We start from the raw sequence: 19,560 nt of genomic DNA on the forward strand, positions 1-19,560 counted from the left end.
ATCGGGCTGAAAACCCATCGGTGCTCTTTCCTGGGGACCAGGACGAGGCCAACTAGTTTGGTTCAGAAGCTTTGGGTCTCGATCGGTGCCCGTGGCCGCGCGGCTGATGCGCTGGCAGGAGCTCTGCCCAGCAGCTCCGGGCCGAGGGAGCCGCTGCGGCGGCAGCTGCAGCAGAGAGGCTTTGGGTGGCTTCGCGGGGAAAACACTTCTCTGCAGATTTGGGAGTGGGATTTCAAACTTTTCTCCTTCAAGCCCTCGCTTAGCAGCACAGGGAGGGGGTGGCCGGGGTGGCGGGGCTGCGGGGGGTCTCCTCCTCCCCGTGCATCGCTGCGTCTCCGCTCCCACAGGGCCGGGGCGCCTGGCACACACGAACCACCAAAAAAACTGCTTTTAGCCCCAAGGACCACTCAGAACAGGCCTTTATTTTTGCAGAACGTCAAGTTTTCTGCTCTCTCTCCCACCCTGCGTCAGCCCAAGGTGCCCTCCCCGCCTGGGCCGCGCTGGGAAGCGGCAGCTCTCCCAGCTCTCCCCGAACGCCAGCGGTGATGCCGGGGGGCCCGAGGGACGCTCCCCTTCGGGCGAGGGGCTTCGCCTCCTCCTGGCAGCCTTCTCCCCGCTTCCACCGCTGGGTGGAACAGGCAGCCCAGTTATACCACGGCCGCGCTGCTGAGGAGGCGCTTTTGAATCGCCGTGCCTCCAAAAAAGGAAGAAAAAAAGTGTGATTTTTCTTAAATTATGCCTTAATGAAGGTATCCATTAACCCCTGTATAATTTTGCAAGGAAAATGCCCAGGAAAACCTTGTTAAATTTTTTTTTTTCTAATGAGTGTGATGGGTTTTAATGGAAGTCTTAATTAGACGTTATTAGCCCAAATGTTCCTCCGGTGGATTCGGGGCCCTTCTCTCAGCCCCAGCGCGGGGATGGGGAAGGACCGGGGGTCCCGGCGGGGAGGCTCAGGGGCTGCAGCCCCCCAAATCCTGAGTGGGGTCTGGGCCATCCCTGCGATCCAGACCCCTCCGAAGGAGAAATGAGGGAGAAACCCCGCAGATGCCCCGGGGAAGGGGTGAGCATCGCTGTGCCATCGCAGTGCGGGGCCTCAGAGGGGTTAGGGACGGCCCCTGAGCTGGGATATATGGCTTTATTTTTCTGCATATCATCTTTATTTTACTCCTTAAATTATACCATGCGCCGTTTATGTATTTTCCCACCCCCATAATGAGAACTTTTGAGTGTTAAATTGATTCCAGTCTTAAAAGAGGCAGAAAAATCTCCCCCTTGATTATTTTTTTCCCCCCCAAGGGTTTTTTCATGAGCCTGTTTACAAATAGGGGCATAAATCTGCTCCCCCACCCTTGGTTTGTTCACGGTCCAGGAAGGGCAGGATCCGGCCCGCGTCCGGCGCCCGCCGTGTTCCCACCCTTGTTTGCAAGCGGCCAGCACCTGGCAAACCCACTGGCTCACCCTGGGGAGCTTTAAACCCTTTCTATAACTTTTTCCTTTTTTATTTTTATTTTTTTTTTTAAATTACAAGAGAGCTCTTTCGGGAACGACTGCAGCCGGTGCCATTTTGCTGCTGTTTGCTTGCAAGGGACGGGGTTCTCGCCCGTGTGCTGCACCGTAAAGCCCGTGGCAAGCACTGTACAGCCCGTGGCAAGCTCTTCAGGGGCCAGCATCTCTCTCAGCTGACTAGCTGTAATAATAAAAAAAAGGATTTTTTTTTTAACCCTAAAAATAAATTATTATTTTATATATTATATTATTATAATATAATAAATATATTATAAATTATTAATGGTTAGTAATAATAATAATTTAAAAAAGGAGAATTTTTTTACTCTAGCTGGCTACTACTAATAATAATTACTATTATTATTGTTTCTAGAAGGAGGGGTTTTTTTACTCTAGCTAGTAATAATAATTAAAAATAGAAGTTTTTCCTCCCCCCCCAAGCTGTGAAATAATTCCTTGGCACTCCCCCAGTGCAGGGCATCATTTGGGCGCCGTGCCCTGGGACTGTGGTCAGGCTTTGCAGGTCTCCTGCCACCTCTGCTTTGGGGAACAAGCCTCTGCTGGTGCCGTTTGGATGAGTGGTGTAAACGCCAGCTGTGAAAAAGCCACGGGCGAGGTGGGGCGAGCCACGCTGCTGCTTTCACCTGGCTGCCAGAGGAGTTTTGCGTGGGTTGGACCTGCCAGCCGGGACCTGGGGCGCTCCTGGGGCCTGGAGTCCACCAAGGAGAGGGAGAAAACAACAGTAATTAGCGCAGATTACTGAGGGTTTAATTTTCTGCCCTCTCCAAACTCCCGCGTCCGCTGCCTGGTGCCGCGAGCGTTGGCTCCGAATGTGATGGAGTGGGCATTTGTCACGCCGGCATCTCCTGTCTCGGAGGATGTGCTGAGAGCGGGAGTGCCGTGATTAAATCAAAGCGTCGCTCGCACACTTAAGTGGGGCTTCGGAGGGGGCCTGAGGAGCCACGGGAAAGCCCATCTGCCCCGGCGGCAGACTCGTGGCCAAGAAATTCTCCACGCCTTGTCTATCGGAGCGTCAACCCAGGCTGAGTGTTCAGGTGTGGGCGCCTCACGTGACGATGTGCAAACCCACACCAGGAGGGAACTGATGTTCCTCCCAGGGAGGCTTGTAATTAACGGCGTGGGGTGGGGCTGCATCGCTTAGTACTCACCTGCTTGTATGATATTTATTAAGATGTTGAGGTGTTGGAGCGAGTCCAGAGGAGGGCGACCAAGCTGGGGAAGGGTCTGGAGGGTCTGACCTACGAGGAGCGGCTGAGGGAGCTGGGGGTGTTTAGCCTGGAGAAGAGGAGGCTCAGAGGTGACCTTAGTGCAGTCTACAACTACCTGAAGGGAGGTTGTAGTGAAGTGGGAGTCGGCCTCTTCTCCCAGGCAACTAGTGATAGGACAAGAGGACACAGCCTCAAGCTTGGCCAGGGGAGGTTCAGGTTGGACATTAGGAAGCATTTCTTCTCAGCAAGGGTCATTAGCCATTGGAAGGGGCTGCCCAGGGAGGTGGTGGACTCACCGTCTCTGTGTGTGTTTAAGAAAAGCCTGGACATGGCACTTAGTGCCCTGGTCTAGTTGCCATGGTGGTGTGAGGGCAATGGTTGGACTCGATGACCCCAGAGGTCTCTTCCAACTTCATTGATTCTGTGATTCTGTATGAAAATGGTTTTTAGGAAGGAGAGAGCTGTGGGCTGGGGGTAGGAGCTGGTCACCTCAATGCTCCTGACGTGGCCACATCCTGCATGGTCATCGCTGACGACCTGACAGCAGCATCCCCCTGAGCAGCGTGCGGTGCCTGGGCTAGCGCTGCCCTTGCCTCATTGCTCCCTGTGGCCTCTCCGGGACGATGCTCTGGTCTGTGTGGGCAAAGCTTTGCCCCCTCCGTGCTTTTTTGGGTGAGGGTTGTAAAGCCCAGGGCTGTGTGCCGTGCTGGAGGTGGAGGGCTCCGACCTCAGGTCTGGTTTTTGGGCTTTGCTGTCTAAAACTTGTCCGTAAAAGCAGAGGCATCCTGGGGAACCGATATACGAGGGGAATTAGGGATTACATTTCTGCTCTAGGTTGGCCAGCTCTTCTCTGCTGGGTCTGCAGCCTGGAGGCTCTACCAGTGAGGTGAGACTTCATATTGACTTATTTTGATCTGATTTTTTTATTCATTACCTGTCTGCATCCAGACTCAATATCACTGAAGTGCTTAAAACCGATCGCTCGATAGCCCTGCCCCGGACGTAGCTTGGGGATGGGTTGATGCACGGCGGCACGCGTGTCCCCTCCGTGGTGCACAGGGAGCCGGTCGCCCTCCTCGGAGCAGGGATGACTTTGATGCTTGGGGGTTTTCCTCTGTTGCAAAACAAGGAGTCTGTTTGAAAGCTTGAAATGGTTCTGGGCACGGCAAAAAGGTTCTCTGGCTGTCTGGGTGCTGCCGCGATCGTCTCTTCTGGCTAAACCCCAATCTCCTGGGCCTGCCACGGGCATCTGTTTCAGCATGCACGGCGAGATGGGCTGGTGGGGCTGGGACGAGGGTGACGGGGTGAGACCTGGGGCTGTCACAGACCTCCTGCCTCCACATCCGATCTGCTCCTGAGCTCTTAATCACGTATTATTATTGAAGACAACTTATTCTTAGAGAGCCCAAGGTGCAAATTATGTTTCACAGCTGAGAAAAGCTTTCAGAGCTGCCTACATACAGCAAATCCCTCCAATCTCGGGTGGCTTTGACTTACGTGTAGCAGATGTTGAGCATGGAGGAGACTACTTTTTACTGCCCGCTTGTTGTTGGACACGGGTGGGGATTTTGGCAGGGCGAAGCTGGCTGCGCAGAGGTGGGGTTAGTGGGTGTTGTCCCACCCTGCAGCTTTGGGCATCTTTCCTGTCCCTGGTGGTGACACCAACACGGACAGTGCCAGCGTGTTCATGCCGTTAGCAGAAGGTCCTTTCCCTGGCTGGGAGCTTTTGAGCAGGTTGCCTGCCTCTCCCCTGCTGCACGGGGGTGAGCTGGCTTGGGAATCACAGTCATGCAATGGTTTGGCTGGAAGGGACCTTCAAAGATCATCCTGTCCAACCCCCCCACTGTAGGCAGGGACATCTTTCCCTAGATCAGGTTGCTCAAAGTCCCGAACAACTTGACCTTGAGTACTTCCAATGATGGGCCATCCACAATGTCTCTGGGCAACCTGTTCCAGTGTCTCACCAAACTCATCATAAAAAAGTTCTTCCTTATGTCCAACCTAAACCTACCTGCTTTCAGTTTAAAACCGTTCCCCTTGTCCTGTCACTATAGGCCTTGGTAAAAAGTCTCTATCTTTCTTACAAGCCCCCTTTATATGTTGGAAGGCCACAATAAGGTCTCCCTGGAGTCTTCTCCAGGCTGAACAACCCCAACCCTCTCAGCCTTTCTCCATAGCAGAGGTGCTCCAGCCCTGCGACCATCTTCATGGCCCTCCTTTGGACTCCTCTAACAGCTCCATGTCTTTCTTGTACTGAGGACTCCAGAGCTGGACGCAGCACTGCAGGGGGGGTCTCACGAGAGCAGAGCAGAGGGGCAGAATCCCCTCCCTCGACCTGCTGGCCACGCTGCTGGGGATGCAGCCCAGGACACGGGTGGCTTTCTGGGCTGCAGGCGCACATTGCTGGCTCGTGGTGAGCTTCCCATCAACCATCACCCCCCAGTCCTTCTCCTCAGGGCTGCTCTCAATCCATTCTCTGCCCAGCCTGTGTTTGTGCTTGGGATTGCCCCGACCCACGTGCAGGACCTTGCACTTGGCCTTGTTGAACTTCATGCGGTTGGCACAGGCCCAGCTCTCCAGCCTGTCCAGGTCCCTCTGGATGCCATCCCTTCCCTCTAGCATGTCGACCGCACTGCACAACTTGGTGTCATCAGCAAACTTGCTGAGGGCGCACTCAATCAATGACCTGATGGTAGTTATGTTGGAGCCAAGTCACGTTGAGTTACCGTAACCTGTTGTCTACTTTGAATTCTCCTTTGAACTCCTTGCAGGCTGGGGTCTTGGTTGGTTTGTGCTGCTTGACCCCAGTAGCTGCTGAGGTGGCTCCAGTGCGTGGGGTCTCCACGGGACTGGCTCTTCTGCCAGCTGGAGTGGGGTCAGGAAGAGTTTTTAAGCTCAAATGTATGCAGAGAGAGGGGAATTGGGAAGGAAAGTCAAAATTTCTCTGGTCCCCTGTGCTTTCCCAGGCTGTTAGATTGAGTGTGTTGGGAAGTTGAGATGAAGGTAGTGAGGTGGGGACTCAGCCAGCAGCTCACTGGGAAAAGGGGCTTGGGAGTGAGCGGTTTGGACTGGGAAAATTGTAAGAATAGAGCCAAGAGGGGGAGCGTGGATGGGGAAAAATAAATACGTGTAAGGGAGATGGGAAAAACTTTCATAAATTGCTTTTTAGGCATTTTCTGGCTCCAGGAGATTAGGGCTGATAAGAGCCGCTCGGCAGGAGCAGGGCAAGGCAATGGCAGCGGCCACCGTTTAGCTGCTCAGGGTGGGAAAGGAGGAGGTGTGAAAAGAGAGAGAAGTCATACAAAATATATATAAGTGATGCTCGATTGTAGAAATAATGGTAAATTGCCCCTGGCTGTGGGAAGTACAGCTTGCTGTTGGAAATGCCAGCCCCGGGGGTGGAAGGGGAGTGCTTTGCTCAGGGAGAGGGGAGGAGGGGTGATGGAGGCGGTTTCCCCGGGGCCGTGTGTGGGCAAGTAGATGTGAAGGCAGGAGCAGCTGGTGCCTCTGGTCCCTTGGTCGGTGCCGCGTTTCCCCTCTCCTCTCCGCGGCTGGGTAGGAAGGCGCCTTTCCTCCAAGGAGTAGTAATTATGGCTCGTTCCGTTATAAATATTCATAGGGGAGCTCTCTTAATTGCTTTTCTAATTAATTTCATGCGTGGGCCTCTTGGGGTGGATGAGGGATATGGGAGAGCAGTTGTGCCTTGGTCGGGACACCTTCCCCTGGCTGAATCCAGCCCTAGGTATGGTCCTCAAGCAATCAGACAAACTGCAGCCCCCAAGGCTCATCTCCACTGGGATGGGGGGTCCTGCTCCATGATGGGCCATCCCACCACCCCAGTGCAACCCAAGGCGTGATGTCCTCCAGTGCCACAACAGGGACACGAGGAAGCCACGTGTCCACATGTCCCTGCCCTTGCTGGCAGCGTATGCCTGGCCCTATGGCTGAAGCTCTCCCCCAGCCCCATCCCAGGGTGACTTATCCCTTGCGGCATCAGCACTAACAAGGAACCACTTCAGACATAATTAATAAGCACTTGTTCTCTAGATTGAGGGGATACTGCGTGGTGTGAGCTGGCGAAGAAGGAAAAGGTACTTAATTAGTGCCTATTAGGAACGGGAGTCGTTTGTGTCCCAGCCAGGAGGGGTTTGTGCTTTGGGGAACCCTGGGGGCAATGCTGCCCCACCATGCTCTGAGACCCACCATGAGTTTTCGTGGCAGCTCGCTTTCCTGTTCATTGCGTGGCTCGATAGCTCACGTAGGCGTTGAGGGGTGAACGTGATGTGCTGGGTGAAGTGGTCCATGAAAGTATTGGCTCTTCTGTATGGCTTCCAGTCCGTGTCCATCGACTCCCGGGTTCTCACATTGCTGCAGTTCATGGGGAAAATAATCTTGCTTTGTGACTCTGTATCGAGCCTGATGCCTGAGATGGGAGTAGAGCATCTTCTGGGGCTTGTGTTTTTGGGACGTGAGTCCTAGCCTGAATCTTGATCCCCCCAGTTGTTTGCCCCAAACCCATCAGGAGGACCATTGCTGGTGATGTTGCGGTGCTGGGGATGTACCTGCTCACCTGGGACTGGTCCTGGTGGTCCCCTCTCTGGCTCGCGCTCTGCATGGGCATCTCGGCCCGATTCACCAGAGCTGGCGTGGTGTGATGCGGTGGGACCCGTGCACATCATTTTCCATCTCAATATGAGGAAAAACTTCTTTGCTGTGAGGGTGCCAGAGCCCTGGCACAGGCTGCCCAGGGAGGTGGGGAGTCTCCTTCTCTGGAGATATTCAAACCCGCCTGGATACGACCCTGTGCAACGTGCTGTGGGTGACCCTGTTTTGGCAGGGGTGGGACTGGGTGATCTCCAGAGGGCCCTTCTGACCTCAACCAGTCTGAGTCTGTGATCAGCATCACCAAGGTGGCACATGAGCAGCGCCAGCCGCCTTCAGCTCAGCGTTACTTCTGTCGCCCGGGGTTGGACACTGTTGTCTATTTACTGGTAAATCAATCTCCCCTTTCCCTATACCACGTCTCCAGGGAGGGCTGTGTCATGGCATTTAATTTGTGGCTGCTGTTCAGCGAGCTCCCGACCACCCAGCCCCGCTGCCCGGGAGGGTTTGGGGCTGCAGCCGCTGAATATGTTTTTAAAGAAGAACATAAGAAGGTTAAATGGCCTCAAATCATTGCGGAGAACTTCATCCCCCTTCATTTGTTGACTCGGATTAATAAACTCGGGCAGCATTAGGACGGGGAGGAGCATCTGGCACCAGTCTCTGCTGTGGCCACGCGGCCGCCGGTCGCTCCGCTGTAAACCTCCCTGCGTACGTGGATAAATTGTCTAGTGTTTGATCAAATTATTCAGCGTTTGGTCCCTGGAAGCGAGTGCTCGCAGAGGCAGTGCCAGCCTTTTCCTACCCTGCAATACCTCTCTCCTCCTCTCCATAGCGGTGCTTTAATTCCCAGGGGGGAAGAGCTGAAACACCAGGGAGAGATGGAAACACGGAGGATCTGCGTGAGCTGTGGTGTGCGTTTTACCCCTAATTTCATGTGCAAAAGTGCTGGAGCAGAAGGTTGGGCATTGTTATTTTGATGGCCTCTGTTAAGAATAGTGTAGCCAGCCGGTCTGGGGAAGTGGTCGTCCCTCTGTACTGGGCACTGGTGAGGCCGCACCTTGAATCCTGTGTCCAGTTCTGGGCCCCGCACTTCAAGAAAGATGTTGAGGTGTTGGAGCGAGTCCAGAGGAGGGCGACCAAGCTGGGGAAGGGTCTGGAGGGTCTGACCTACGAGGAATGGCTGAGGGAGCTGGGGTTGTTTAGCCTGGAGAAGAGGAGGCTCCGAGGTGACCTTATTGCAGTCTACAACTACCTGAAGGGAGGTTGTAGCGCAGTGGGAGTCGGCCTCTTCTCCCAGGCAACTAGCGCTAGGACAAGAGGACACAGCCTCAAGCTTGGCCAGGGGAGGTTCAGGTTGGACATTAGGAAGCATTTCTTCTCAGCAAGGGTCATTAGCCATTGGAAGGGGCTGCCCAGGGAGGTGGTGGAGTCACCATCTCTGGAGGGGTTTAAGAAAAGCCTGGACATGGCACTTAGTGCCCTGGTCTAGTTGCCATGGTGGTGTCAGGGCAATGGTTGGACTTGATGATCCCAGAGGGCTCTTCCAACCTGGTCAATTCTGTGATTCTGTGGCTGGTTAATGGAAAGGAAGGCGAGCCCGCAGTGGTGGAGAAACCATGGCATGAGACCAGGCAGCCTTGCACCGGCGCAAAGTGGAACATAAAGTGAAGCAAAATTCAAACAGGAGAAAAGTGGTTTGCCAAAGTGACCTTGAGAAGTGGCTTTGTTTTTCTGTCCCTGGGCTGTTTTGGAGGGCGAAGCGAGTTTCCCTGCTCTGCGGTGAGCTGGCAGTCCCGCGGCGCCGTCTGCCCAGGCCCTGCGTGCTCTCCTCTTTCTCATCCAACAAACAGATCTAGGACAGATTTTGTCTTTAGACCTTCAAAAATCTCCCCAACCATGAAAAACAGACAAAGCCAAGCCCAGAGGGTGATCACATGGGCAAGCATGGACCCGTTGGGAAGACGGATGCTGCGGGCAGCAAGCATCAGGGCACGTGGGAGCCAAAACCGGCTGCTTCCCTGCCCTGCTCTGGGCTGAAACACATTGTTTAGGATCATGATACCAGCTGAACAGTTGGTGTCGAAGCTCTTCTGCATCCCTCAATTTTCCCAAGCCCGCCTTCCTGGAGGAGAAACACTGCTTCTGGGTGAGCATCGGCTGTGTTTTGCTCGCAGCCAAGAGCACGGGGCTCAGTCTGAAAGGACGTCGGTCTGCCCCAGGGGAGCACATCCTTGGTTGATGAGGGATGGGATTTTCAGGAGAGAAGGATTTTCAACACCCTGTTGCCTCTAATTGGCCTCACGCAGCTACCTACCCTGCAAGCACCGTTGAAATCCTGCCCCGTGCCTTCCCGCTTCGACTCATTTTTCATCCATGAGTAGAAGAGCCAAAAAAACCCCTGAGAAGCAAAAAACCACATTGAATTTTACTTTTCCTCCATGAATAAACCATGGCAGGCCAGGCTCAGAAGCTGCTGACTTTAATTTACATGTGTCCCAAGGCGGATCTAAACCTATTCCTCCAGAGGTGAAGGGCTGGTTTAATTAACCGGCTGCGTCACGAGGAGCCGGGGCCTCTTTCCTCCGCGCGGCGGGGAGGGATGCGGCCCGTCGCCTGCGGGATGCGAACCCAGATGCTGGGAAGCTCATGTTTATCTCATGAGCTTCTGCCTGTGCGGCGCTGAAATATGGAAACAACGCAACGAGGCGGGCGGTGTTTGTGATTGTTGGGCGAGCGCTCGGCCCCGAGTGGTCTGAAACGGTGAGGATTTGTGCGTTTGGCTGCAAAAATGGTGAAGTTTGCACCAAAATGAGGTTTTATCCCTCCCTGGGGGAAGGCTCTGCCAGGGTGACCTGTCCCCAGGGTGCTGGGGTGTGCTGAGCTCCCTCCTCGGTGGAGCAAGCGTCCGTCTGTCTGCCCAAGGGTGTGTCAGGGCTGGGGATGCTCGGACTCCCGGTGTTTCCCCATCTGGGTTGTGCTTCTTGCCTTGCCCCAAGGGCTGGGTGTAGGAGAGATTTGTTGGCTGACGGGGCGTTTCAGGGCTGGGTGCGATCCCCGTCTCCCTCTTCGGCATGGTCAGGCAGGCAGGATGTGTGGTGGGTACCATCCCACCCTCCTTGATGGAGCACGGCGTTACTCCGAATACTCTTGGGTTTAATTTGCAGAGGGTGTCATGGCAGTACTCGCTGAGGCGCTCAGGAGAAGCGCTTGGCTTGATAAAAAGGGAACTGGATCATTAAAAAGTAGAAACGGGGGAAGAAACCCCACAAAAGCACCCTCTCCCCAACAGGGAGGGAAGGGATGACGGGAGAGCATCAAGTCAGGGATGCAATTAAAGCTCCCGCAGCTCCCTGCCTGGGTGTTTGCAGGGAGGATAACGAGGGAGATGAAGGCGGGCTGGGAAGGCAGCACTCATGTAGCCCTTTGAAGACGGGGAGATGGCAGCACGTGGGTGACAGCGTGCCTGATTCTGCTGGTTTTTTTCCCCAAAACCGCAGCCTTACATCCCTGGTGTCAGCAACACATCAGAGGGATCGAAACCCATAAACATCGTTTGTGTTACAGCCCGTGGCAGCGTCGTGGCTCTGCGGCATGGTACGGGTGTCCCCGGGGCACACGGTGGCACTGGTGTCCCCAGCACTGTCTGCCCAGGAGGGCAAGCAGGAGCCGAGCCAGAGTGCCTGCCCCTGTCATCACAACATCCCCTAAATGCCGTTCTTCTATAGCACACAGGTTCGTGGGGGGGTTATTTGCCTGGGTGGTGTCTTGGAGCTGAAAGCATCTCAGAGGGCTTCCCAGCCTGCGTGCAGAGGCAGCAGGGCAGGGAGGGGAGCTGCCTTGCCCCTAAAGTACTCGTGATTTGGGCTAGTCAGAAAACCTCCATTGGAAGGCTGAAAAATTGCTGGGCTTTTTTTTTAAATTTTATTTTTTTAGTGTGCTTAAAGATAAATATATTTAAGTGTCTGCAAAACGTACAAGGGGTTTCCAGCAAGCACCTACTCTCTTTTTTTTTGGGGTTTCATGGAAAAGTTGTGCCTCTCCTGCAGAAAGTGTCAGTTTTAGGAGCCGAGGTTTTTTCTTAATGAAAAAACATCGTTTGCAGAAAGGGAGGAGGTGGGCTCGCATCCTGTTCTGGTGGGCTGTAAGCGCAATGAGCTGCAGCTCCTCCTTTGTTCATGGTCCTCAAAGCCACCAGGCCACCTTCCCCGCTGCCCATCTCCCCGGGGTGCTGGTCGGTGCCAGCCACGCGTCTTTTTGGAGCCAGGCTGGATCATCCAGGCAGTTCAGTGCCTTGGCACGTGGCGGTCCTCTCCTTGCCTCCAGCTTGCTTGAGGGCATCTCCTGCTGCTTCTCACCTATCTTCTCATCACCTCCCGTGCCACGGATGTGCCTAAAGACACTGGGTTTGCCCTGCAAAGGCGTTGGACCCAAAAGGGAACCCGAAACAAGCACGAATTTGGGGATACCTGGGAGATGCGGTTAGTGGGGACATGAGGGGCAGGGGAACGACGAGGCGGCGCAGGCTGGGTTTGCTGCGAGCGATGGGAGCGGCAGCAGGGTGCCGGGGGCAGGAGGTGGGGAATTGCGAGCTGAAGCCTGTAATTCTTTGCAGAAGCTCCTATTTTAAAGCCTGATAAGGAAAAATGCCACTCTGTGTCCTCGGGGAGCTTTAGAGCAAGTTGATGTAGAGGAGATGTCTCCTTTCTTTCTTTCTTTCTTCCTTGACTGAAGCTTCCCTGAGAGAGTAATTAAAAAGTGCAAGTTCCAGGCGTTAACCGAGAGGATTTAGTTTGAAAAATGAAACGCTTGGATACCCCTGTGCTTGCAGCCTTTCTGCTGAGCGTCTGGTCTGTTGATGGTGGTTTGCCTTGGGCAGGAGCAGGGGTGGATGAGTGGAGAGATCCTGCTCACCTCTGTCTCTCTTGGGACCCCTGGCACCCGAAATATAAGGGTGCAGGGTACCCGCTGGTGAGACGGGAGAGTTTTCAGCAGCAGAAAGCCTTGCAGTGCTCTCCAGCTGCAGTAATTCATCCCACCCCGTGCAGGCTGCAGGGCGAGGAGGGAGGCGGTGATGGGGGTGCAGGTCTGCGCTGCCTTCATGGGGTGTTCGGGGGGGTAAGAGGGGCAGCTCTCACCAGGAGCCCCCCAGCTGCATCCAGCCCTGTGGGGTGCTGCAGATTGGCTGCCACCCCTGCCACCACCCCCCAGGCATGACAGTGACTTACATCTGTGGGTTTTTTTCCCCCCAACCCTCCAGCGATGCCATCTCGCTGCGAGAAGCCTGGGTTTAAGCGGCCCCCCAACGACGCTCCCTCCCACCCCCAGGAGCGGGGTCCTGGCCCTGGCCACCCGGGACGTGTGACGTCCCCGGGGTGCCCACACCGCGGCCGGCCCGCAGGCACCGTTGGGGTTTGGGGGGGCTCGGTGCTGAGCAGGCAGCCCCGGCTGAGTGACACGGCCGGCTTCCGTGTGTCATCATTTACAAACAGACCCCCGGTGCTTAAACGCGAGGAAATGGGTAGTTAAGCACATCATTAATCTTATCCAGCCCACGTAATCAACAAGCAATTAATTCTTCTGCGAGCTGAAGCGCTGCAGGTTGTGCCGCAGCCTGGGCACCAGCGTCGGGAGCCTGTTTCTCCAGGGGAAGCCAAGACAGAGCCTTGTCCTGCACTTCTCTGACGTGCTATTGCAGCTCCAGACCTTGCCAGCTCCAGGAGACTTTCCTGCAGCATCCCCTAAATCAAGGCAAACGTTGCACTGGCCGTTAGCGGGGTGATTTATCGCTCCCGCTGGGCTCGAGCCCTCGATCCGAGCCTTGCACTCGGACAGGGCATTTACAGTCTGAAGGATTATGGATCCCACTGCAGCATTGCAGGAGCTTGAGGGTTTTGGCTTCGTCTTCGGTGGGAGGTTCATGGTTCACGTCCCTCAGAAAGATGGGAGATGCGGGCAAGAGCGAGAGCGGAGGGCTGGGAGGAAGGAAGGAGGCATTAGCCTGCCCTGAACCTGTGGGAGGCTTTAGGTAAGCACGGTGTAATTACAGGAGGGAGAAGCTAATTGGTAATAATAGCAATTAAGAGCCGTGTGCCTGCAGATTACAGGAATTTACGGATAAGCAAAGTGATAACAGAAACCTGAGGACACTGGGTTGCAGGGTGTGCTTTGTTCAGGTGTTTTGACAAAGCATCACTTGGATTAATTGTAATTAAAAATTAACAAACCTCTTCAAACGACCCACCAATGTACCTATCTTCTTAAAACCGAGGCGTGTTCATAACACCATGACCCTCTTGTCTTCCTCCCTCCCTCTCCCATCCCCTTCCATCCAAATACAGGCAGCTGTTCCCTGGTACTGCTGCCCTCTCCTTCCTGCTCTTCCAAAGAGCCCGGCACGTTTCTGAACATGTCCTCCAGCTCTAGAGCCCACAAGTCACCTGTTGCACAACTCATGGATGCTAATGCTTGCTGGTGGGAGCATGATGCCACTGGGACATGGCAGGGAGGTGCTGGTGGGAAGGGAGAGGTGAAGAAACGGAGATCCACCTTCGAAGTCTTGGTGTCCACGCGTGGTTGTGTCTGCTGCCTTGTGTGTTTGGTGAAGCTCTGTGCTTCCTCGTGCTGTTACGGGGCACAGGGCTGTGTGCGTGGCTCAGGGAAGGGTCTGCATCCTGCTGCCTTCTGCTCTGGCACCCTGGAGTTGCCCCTCAAGGCCTCATGTGCCCACGCAGCGTCCTACAATGCGTGGTGACCCCGCGTGTCTAGCTGCGTGTCTGCAGGAGGTGGTGGGTTATGGCCCGAAGTGCTTCCGTAAGAGGCCGTACATGTGGGATGGCTGCGGTAGGACACGGAGGACTCGGCAGTGCTCCCGTGGTGGGGAGGAGCAAGGGCAGCGGGAGGTGGTGGCTGGTCCCTCTGGGATGCCACGTCCCCAGTCAGCTGTTAGTGCCATTGCAGAGATGGTTCATCGCAGTCAGTTGCGTGCCTCAGGCGGGGTAAAAAACCCGCTGAATAATAAAATTGTAAAATATTGTTTTGATTTATCCTTTTTTATCATCTTTTAATATCTTGAAAGACTGTGTGAGCAAGAGGCCTTCATGAATTTTGAATGACAGGTTAAAGGGCTCCAATAAAGATTAGATGGTCCACTATCTCCCAAGGAAATTGCATCAAAGTGGTTACTCCTGCTTGCTCCTATTAATTTCCTCTTCGTGGCTCCTAGGAGATGCCTCATATCCTGATGCAGCAGACAGGGGCTAAGAGGCACTTTCCATTATCTCAATCATCACCGTGTTTATGAGACACTTAGGGTGTTTGTCTGCAGAGCCATGCCTTGGAGGTGACGGCGTCACGGGGGCAGAGCCGGGAGCCAAACGGAGGTGGGGCCACCCTGTGTGTGAGGCCAGGAACGGTTGGGATGGCAGACCTGGATGGGAGTCTGGTCCCTCGGGTCCACGTGCCAAAATCCAGACGTTCCCTTCAGCAGCCTTCGGTTTCGTAGGGGTCACCTGAGGGGTTTGTGAGCCGTCAAGGATGGATGAGCATCCATTCATCAGCGCCTAGTTGGTGAGGAGCGGTGGGGTGGGACAGGGACAAGGGACCCCATCTTTGTCGCTCCATCTTCACCCTCTAACCGCGGAGCAGCGAGATGGTTGATTAATGAGGCCTCCCTCCCCTTCGTCGCTGATTAAAGCCTCGCCGTAACTAACCGGAGCATCTTCTCATTGATGAATTAGTTGCCTTTTCCTGCTCGAGTGCCCTTGGCGGCTGAAGGCCAGCGGGTTATCGGCCCCAGCCCTGGGCTGTGGGGGATTAATGGGGTGGACCCGTCAAGAAAACCACGGCCGTCCTAACCTCATGGGAAGGTGCTCCCCGTTCAGCTCTGATACAGCTGTGATGCTTTTCTGTGTCTTCTTTCTTTTATCTCTTTCCTTTTTCCTTCTGCTGCGTCTCAAGGACAGGACCTGCTCTCGCCTCCGCCCCGGCGCTCTTTGGCACCCAACCGCTCTCCTCTCCTTTCCCTTGCAGCCTGCCCCGTGGGGACGTTCAAGGCCAGCCAGGGCGCGGGGCTCTGCACGCCGTGCCCCTCCAACAGCCGCTCCACCGCCGAGGCGTCGCCGGTCTGCACGTGCCGCAACGGCTACTACCGGGCGGATTTCGACCTGCCGGCAGCTCCCTGCACCAGTGAGTAACAGATTGGGGTTGGCAGGGGGGTGAATTCAGGGTCTTGCTCCCCTTGGCTGCTGGGGAAGCAGCAGGGATAAAGTCTCAACCCACACGCTTTGTCCTCTTTGTTTTCTCCCCCCTGTCCTGCTGTGGAGGGGAGTGAGAGAGCGGCTGGGTGGGCGTCTGGCAGCCAGCTGAGCTCAACCCACCGCAAGGGTTTAGCTTTGCAGAGGGCTGGGCTGCCCGTATCAAACACCCATCCCTCTCCGCACGGCGCGGCGCCGCCTCCACATGCTGTAGAATCATAGAATTGTTAAGGTTGGAAAAGACCTAAAAGATCATCAAGTCCAACCATCAACCCAATGCCACCATGTCCTGAAGCGCTACATCTAGACGTTTTTTGAACACCTCCAGGGATGGTGACTCCACCACCTCCCTGGGCAGCCCGTTCCAATGCCTGATGACTCTTTCAGTGAAGAAATTCTTCCTAAGATCCAGCCTGAACCTATAGAAACCCTCCTCGCGCCGACACGAGTCCCTTCACCGCCACTCCGGTGTAAGTAGAGAATGTCACATCACCCTTCGCTCTGCTTTCCTGGCACGCACCGAATGACGAGCGATGGGATGGCCCCACAACCCTGGCAGCCGTTTTCAATTTATACTTCACCCTGGCAGCGGTGGTGATGGCAGGGACATAGTTCCCAGGAGAAATTAGAATTTAAAGTTACCTGCTGTTGCTGTTTTGTTCGTGGTCTTGCAGATGGAGTATTTTATAGGGGGAAAGGGTGTGTTACGCGTTGGTATTCAGCGTGGCGTGACACGCGATGCATCGCTGCTCGGCTGTCTGGGATGGCAGCAGCGGCCTCAAGCCTGTCTTTTGGTGAGAAAAGAGCCCAGGAGAGAAGAGTGAGCTGCTGTGCTCTTCAGCCCGCTGGGAACGTGAGTCTCGGCCTCAACACCCCCAGCAAAATACGCTCCAGGCCCTTGAATGAGCCCATCAGGGAGCTTCAGCACAAGGATGCTCCGGACCCTCGGTGCTGGGAAGTGCCCGAAATGCACGTCGGAAGCGAGGAAAGGATTTGCATGTTTTGCTGGATCACTTGAGCTGTCAGGGTGTAGGTAGTCAGCAGGTAGCACAACTGCAGATGATCTATATATCTTTATTATGTCTCGTTACGTCGCTGATTTACAGTGTTGCTGCGCTATAGGACTACAGTAGAAAGTCTGTTGGCTGATTTTTATTTCTTCTCGACGATGCTTAATTTTACAGCGCTCTAATTTGAGGTGCCAGCTGTTCACCGACAAGGTTTCTCCGTGTCAGAGGAGTAAATAAGAGCGTGGAGCTGCAGGTGCTGCCCTGGACCAGAGCCCTTCTCGAGGGCGATGCCTGCCCCATAGCCCTGGCAGAGGAAGGAAGGGGCTGCAATTAAGGGGGGAGGAAATTGGGTTTTGTCACTGGGCTGGGGAAGAAAGATGCTTTTCTCCTTTTTTTCTTGGAAAAAAGCTTGAAAAGGTATTGTAAGGTCTGAAGAGGGGGATTGGATGCAGCTTTTTGGGGGTAACTTGCTATTTATTGATCCTTGTCCCCAGCCTTTGCGAGTCCTCCAGCTGGCTCCCCGCGGATAATTGATGTCCTTCCCCCTGCTCCTGCCCCCGACGTGTCCCCTACCCCTCCTCCCATTAACCCCCTTGGACATCTCCGCTGTCTGCTACTGGGATTTCGGGGGAACCCCGCAACGGGATGTCTGTGGTGCCTGGAGTCCCCGAGAGCCCTTTCCAGCGAGGACGCTGCGCTGGCGACTGCTCCCTGACGTGCACGTTTACTCCGCTAAAGGGGAAAAGAATTAAAGGGAATGGAATGTTTTTTCATCCATCCCACCAGCCATGTCACCCCCACGCTGACGAAGCCACCCACCCCAGCCACTAACGGGGCTAATTTATCTGCAGCTGCTAACGATGTTGCCCACGTGAAGGGCTCCTCTGGGATGGTTTTCCCCAAGACAGAGTGTGCTTTGCTCTCTTCACCTTTCCTCGCAGGTCAAGTCCTCCATCATTTTTATTGCTCCCCCCATCATGGCAAAGTCTTTTTTCTTCCTCAGAAGCGCAGCACGGAGCCGAGCCAGCACGAGTAATTAATTGCTTTCCTTATTTAATATAAGCCAGCACCTGGATTTTGTGGTTTTGGCCGCGGAGCCATCCTGGCTAACCCCAAATCCTTCCCCAGACCTGGGCAGATGTGTGTTTGTGCCTTGATGATGCTCTCCTGCCTGGATTCCTCCTGAATCGCTCCCTGCGGACTCTGGCCCCGCTCTGGCAGCGCTTGCAATCGGAGCTGTGTTCAATCCCTGTCCTCTGAAGCAGTTGTGATGGCTCCTGGTGGATTTGATCGATGCAATTTTGATCTCTCGGCCAACATCCGAGCTGCTTGCAAACCAGCACATGGTGCCGGTTCTCCTCCGTGCCGTTAAATACCCGGGCTCCCAACCTGAGCTATCGAACCGTTAATAACCGCTTTCCATTTCCGACTCTCCTCGCCCGCCGTTTCTCCGCGGTGCTGGCTAAGTGGCGTTCCTCTCGCTGTGATAATCTGTTTGAGGTTCTTCTCCACATGAGCACTGGAGCTATCTCGGCATCTCCCGACCATTAAAATGGATCCATCTTGGCAGATGGATCTGCGTGCACTCTGCATGGGGGGTTTTTTTGGAGACTAAGTGGGTTTGTGGCATGGAATCCTCATCGCCAGCTGTGAAACCCCTCTCTGTGGCCGGTGGTGCGGGTGGTCGGCATTGCCGATGAGGAGAGCCTGACCCTGAATCAAGGAAAGCCATGGAGACCAAATCCCTCCTGAGCCAGGCAGTGATGGGTCCGACCTATGAGGAACGGCTGAGGGAGCTGGGGTGTTTAGCCTGGAGAAGGGGAGGCTCAGAGGTGACCTTAGTGCAGTCTACAACTACCTGAAGGGAGGTTGTAGTGCAGTGGGAGTCGGCCTCTTCTCCCGGGCAACTAGTGACAGGACAAGAGGACACAGCCTCAAGCTTGCACAGGGGAGGTTCAGGTTGGACATTAGGAAGCATTTCTTCTCAGAGGGGGTCATTAGCCATTGGAAGGGGCTGCCCAGGGAGGTGGTGGAGTCACCATCTCTGGAGGTGTTTAAGAAAAGCCTGGACATGGCACTTAGTGCCATGTTCTAGTTGCCATGGTGGTGTGAGGGCAATGGTTGGACTCGATGATCCCAGAGAGCTCTTCCAACCTCATTGATTCTGTGACTGGCAGATGGAGCTGTGGGGTGTCCTTCTCTATGCTGGAGCCTCCTGGGGCTCCTGCTGAGCGTAACATTTTGGGCAAGGACCCGTCTCAAGCGCTCTTCGTCTTTGCAGGCGTCCCATCTGGCCCCCGCAACGTCATCTCCATCGTCAACGAGACGTCCATCATCCTGGAGTGGCACCCGCCACGAGAGACGGGGGGTAGGGACGACGTCACCTACAACATCGTCTGCAAGAAGTGCCGGTCCGACCGCCGCGCCTGCTCCCGCTGCGACGACAACGTGGACTTTGTCCCCAGGCAGCTGGGGCTGACGGCCACCCGCGTCTTCATCAGCAACCTGTGGGCGCACACGCCGTACACCTTCGAGATCCAGGCTGTCAACGGGGTTTCCAACAAGAGCCCCTTCCCACCGCAGCACGTCTCCGTCAACATCACCACCAACCAAGCCGGTGAGTCCTGCGGCGAGGTGGTGCTGGGGGGTTTTTAAGCCACTACCAGTTGCAAGCTCTGAGTCCAAAGAAGAAAGCTCCTGGGGTGTGAGCGGTGTGAGATGGCTGCACCCAGCTCTGGATGGGGTGGGGGGAAGGCGGCAAGCGGAGGGAAAGGCCAGAAAAAGAGGGAGGGAGAGGGAAGGGGGAGGTGGAGGGGGTGCCTGTGCCCTGGGCAAAGCGAGAGCTGGGTTGCAGGAGGGAGGGGGGTGAGGACCAGTGTCTACTTCTTATCCCCCTGTGGATTGTTGGGGCTGAAACGACATCGCCATTTCCCCTCTTTTCCCGGGTGGAAGCAG

The 19,560-nt window shown here is 55.0% G+C and overlaps 1 protein-coding gene across 2 annotated transcripts in view; it reads left to right on the forward strand.

Moving 5' to 3' along the window:
• The window catches only part of EPHB1 (EPH receptor B1), a 74,891-nt gene that overhangs the window by 32,098 nt on the left and 23,233 nt on the right, over window positions 1-19,560 (forward strand). For both annotated transcript variants that reach the window (XM_068421192.1, XM_068421193.1), the window contains exons 4-5: window positions 15,372-15,527; window positions 18,887-19,222. In XM_068421192.1, coding sequence (XP_068277293.1) covers window positions 15,372-15,527; window positions 18,887-19,222 — 492 coding nt within the window. The remainder of the gene's footprint in view (window positions 1-15,371; window positions 15,528-18,886; window positions 19,223-19,560) is intronic.

The sequence above is a fragment of the Nyctibius grandis genome, chromosome 32 (assembly GCF_013368605.1).
Source record: "Nyctibius grandis isolate bNycGra1 chromosome 32, bNycGra1.pri, whole genome shotgun sequence".
Taxonomy (NCBI): domain Eukaryota; kingdom Metazoa; phylum Chordata; class Aves; order Nyctibiiformes; family Nyctibiidae; genus Nyctibius; species Nyctibius grandis.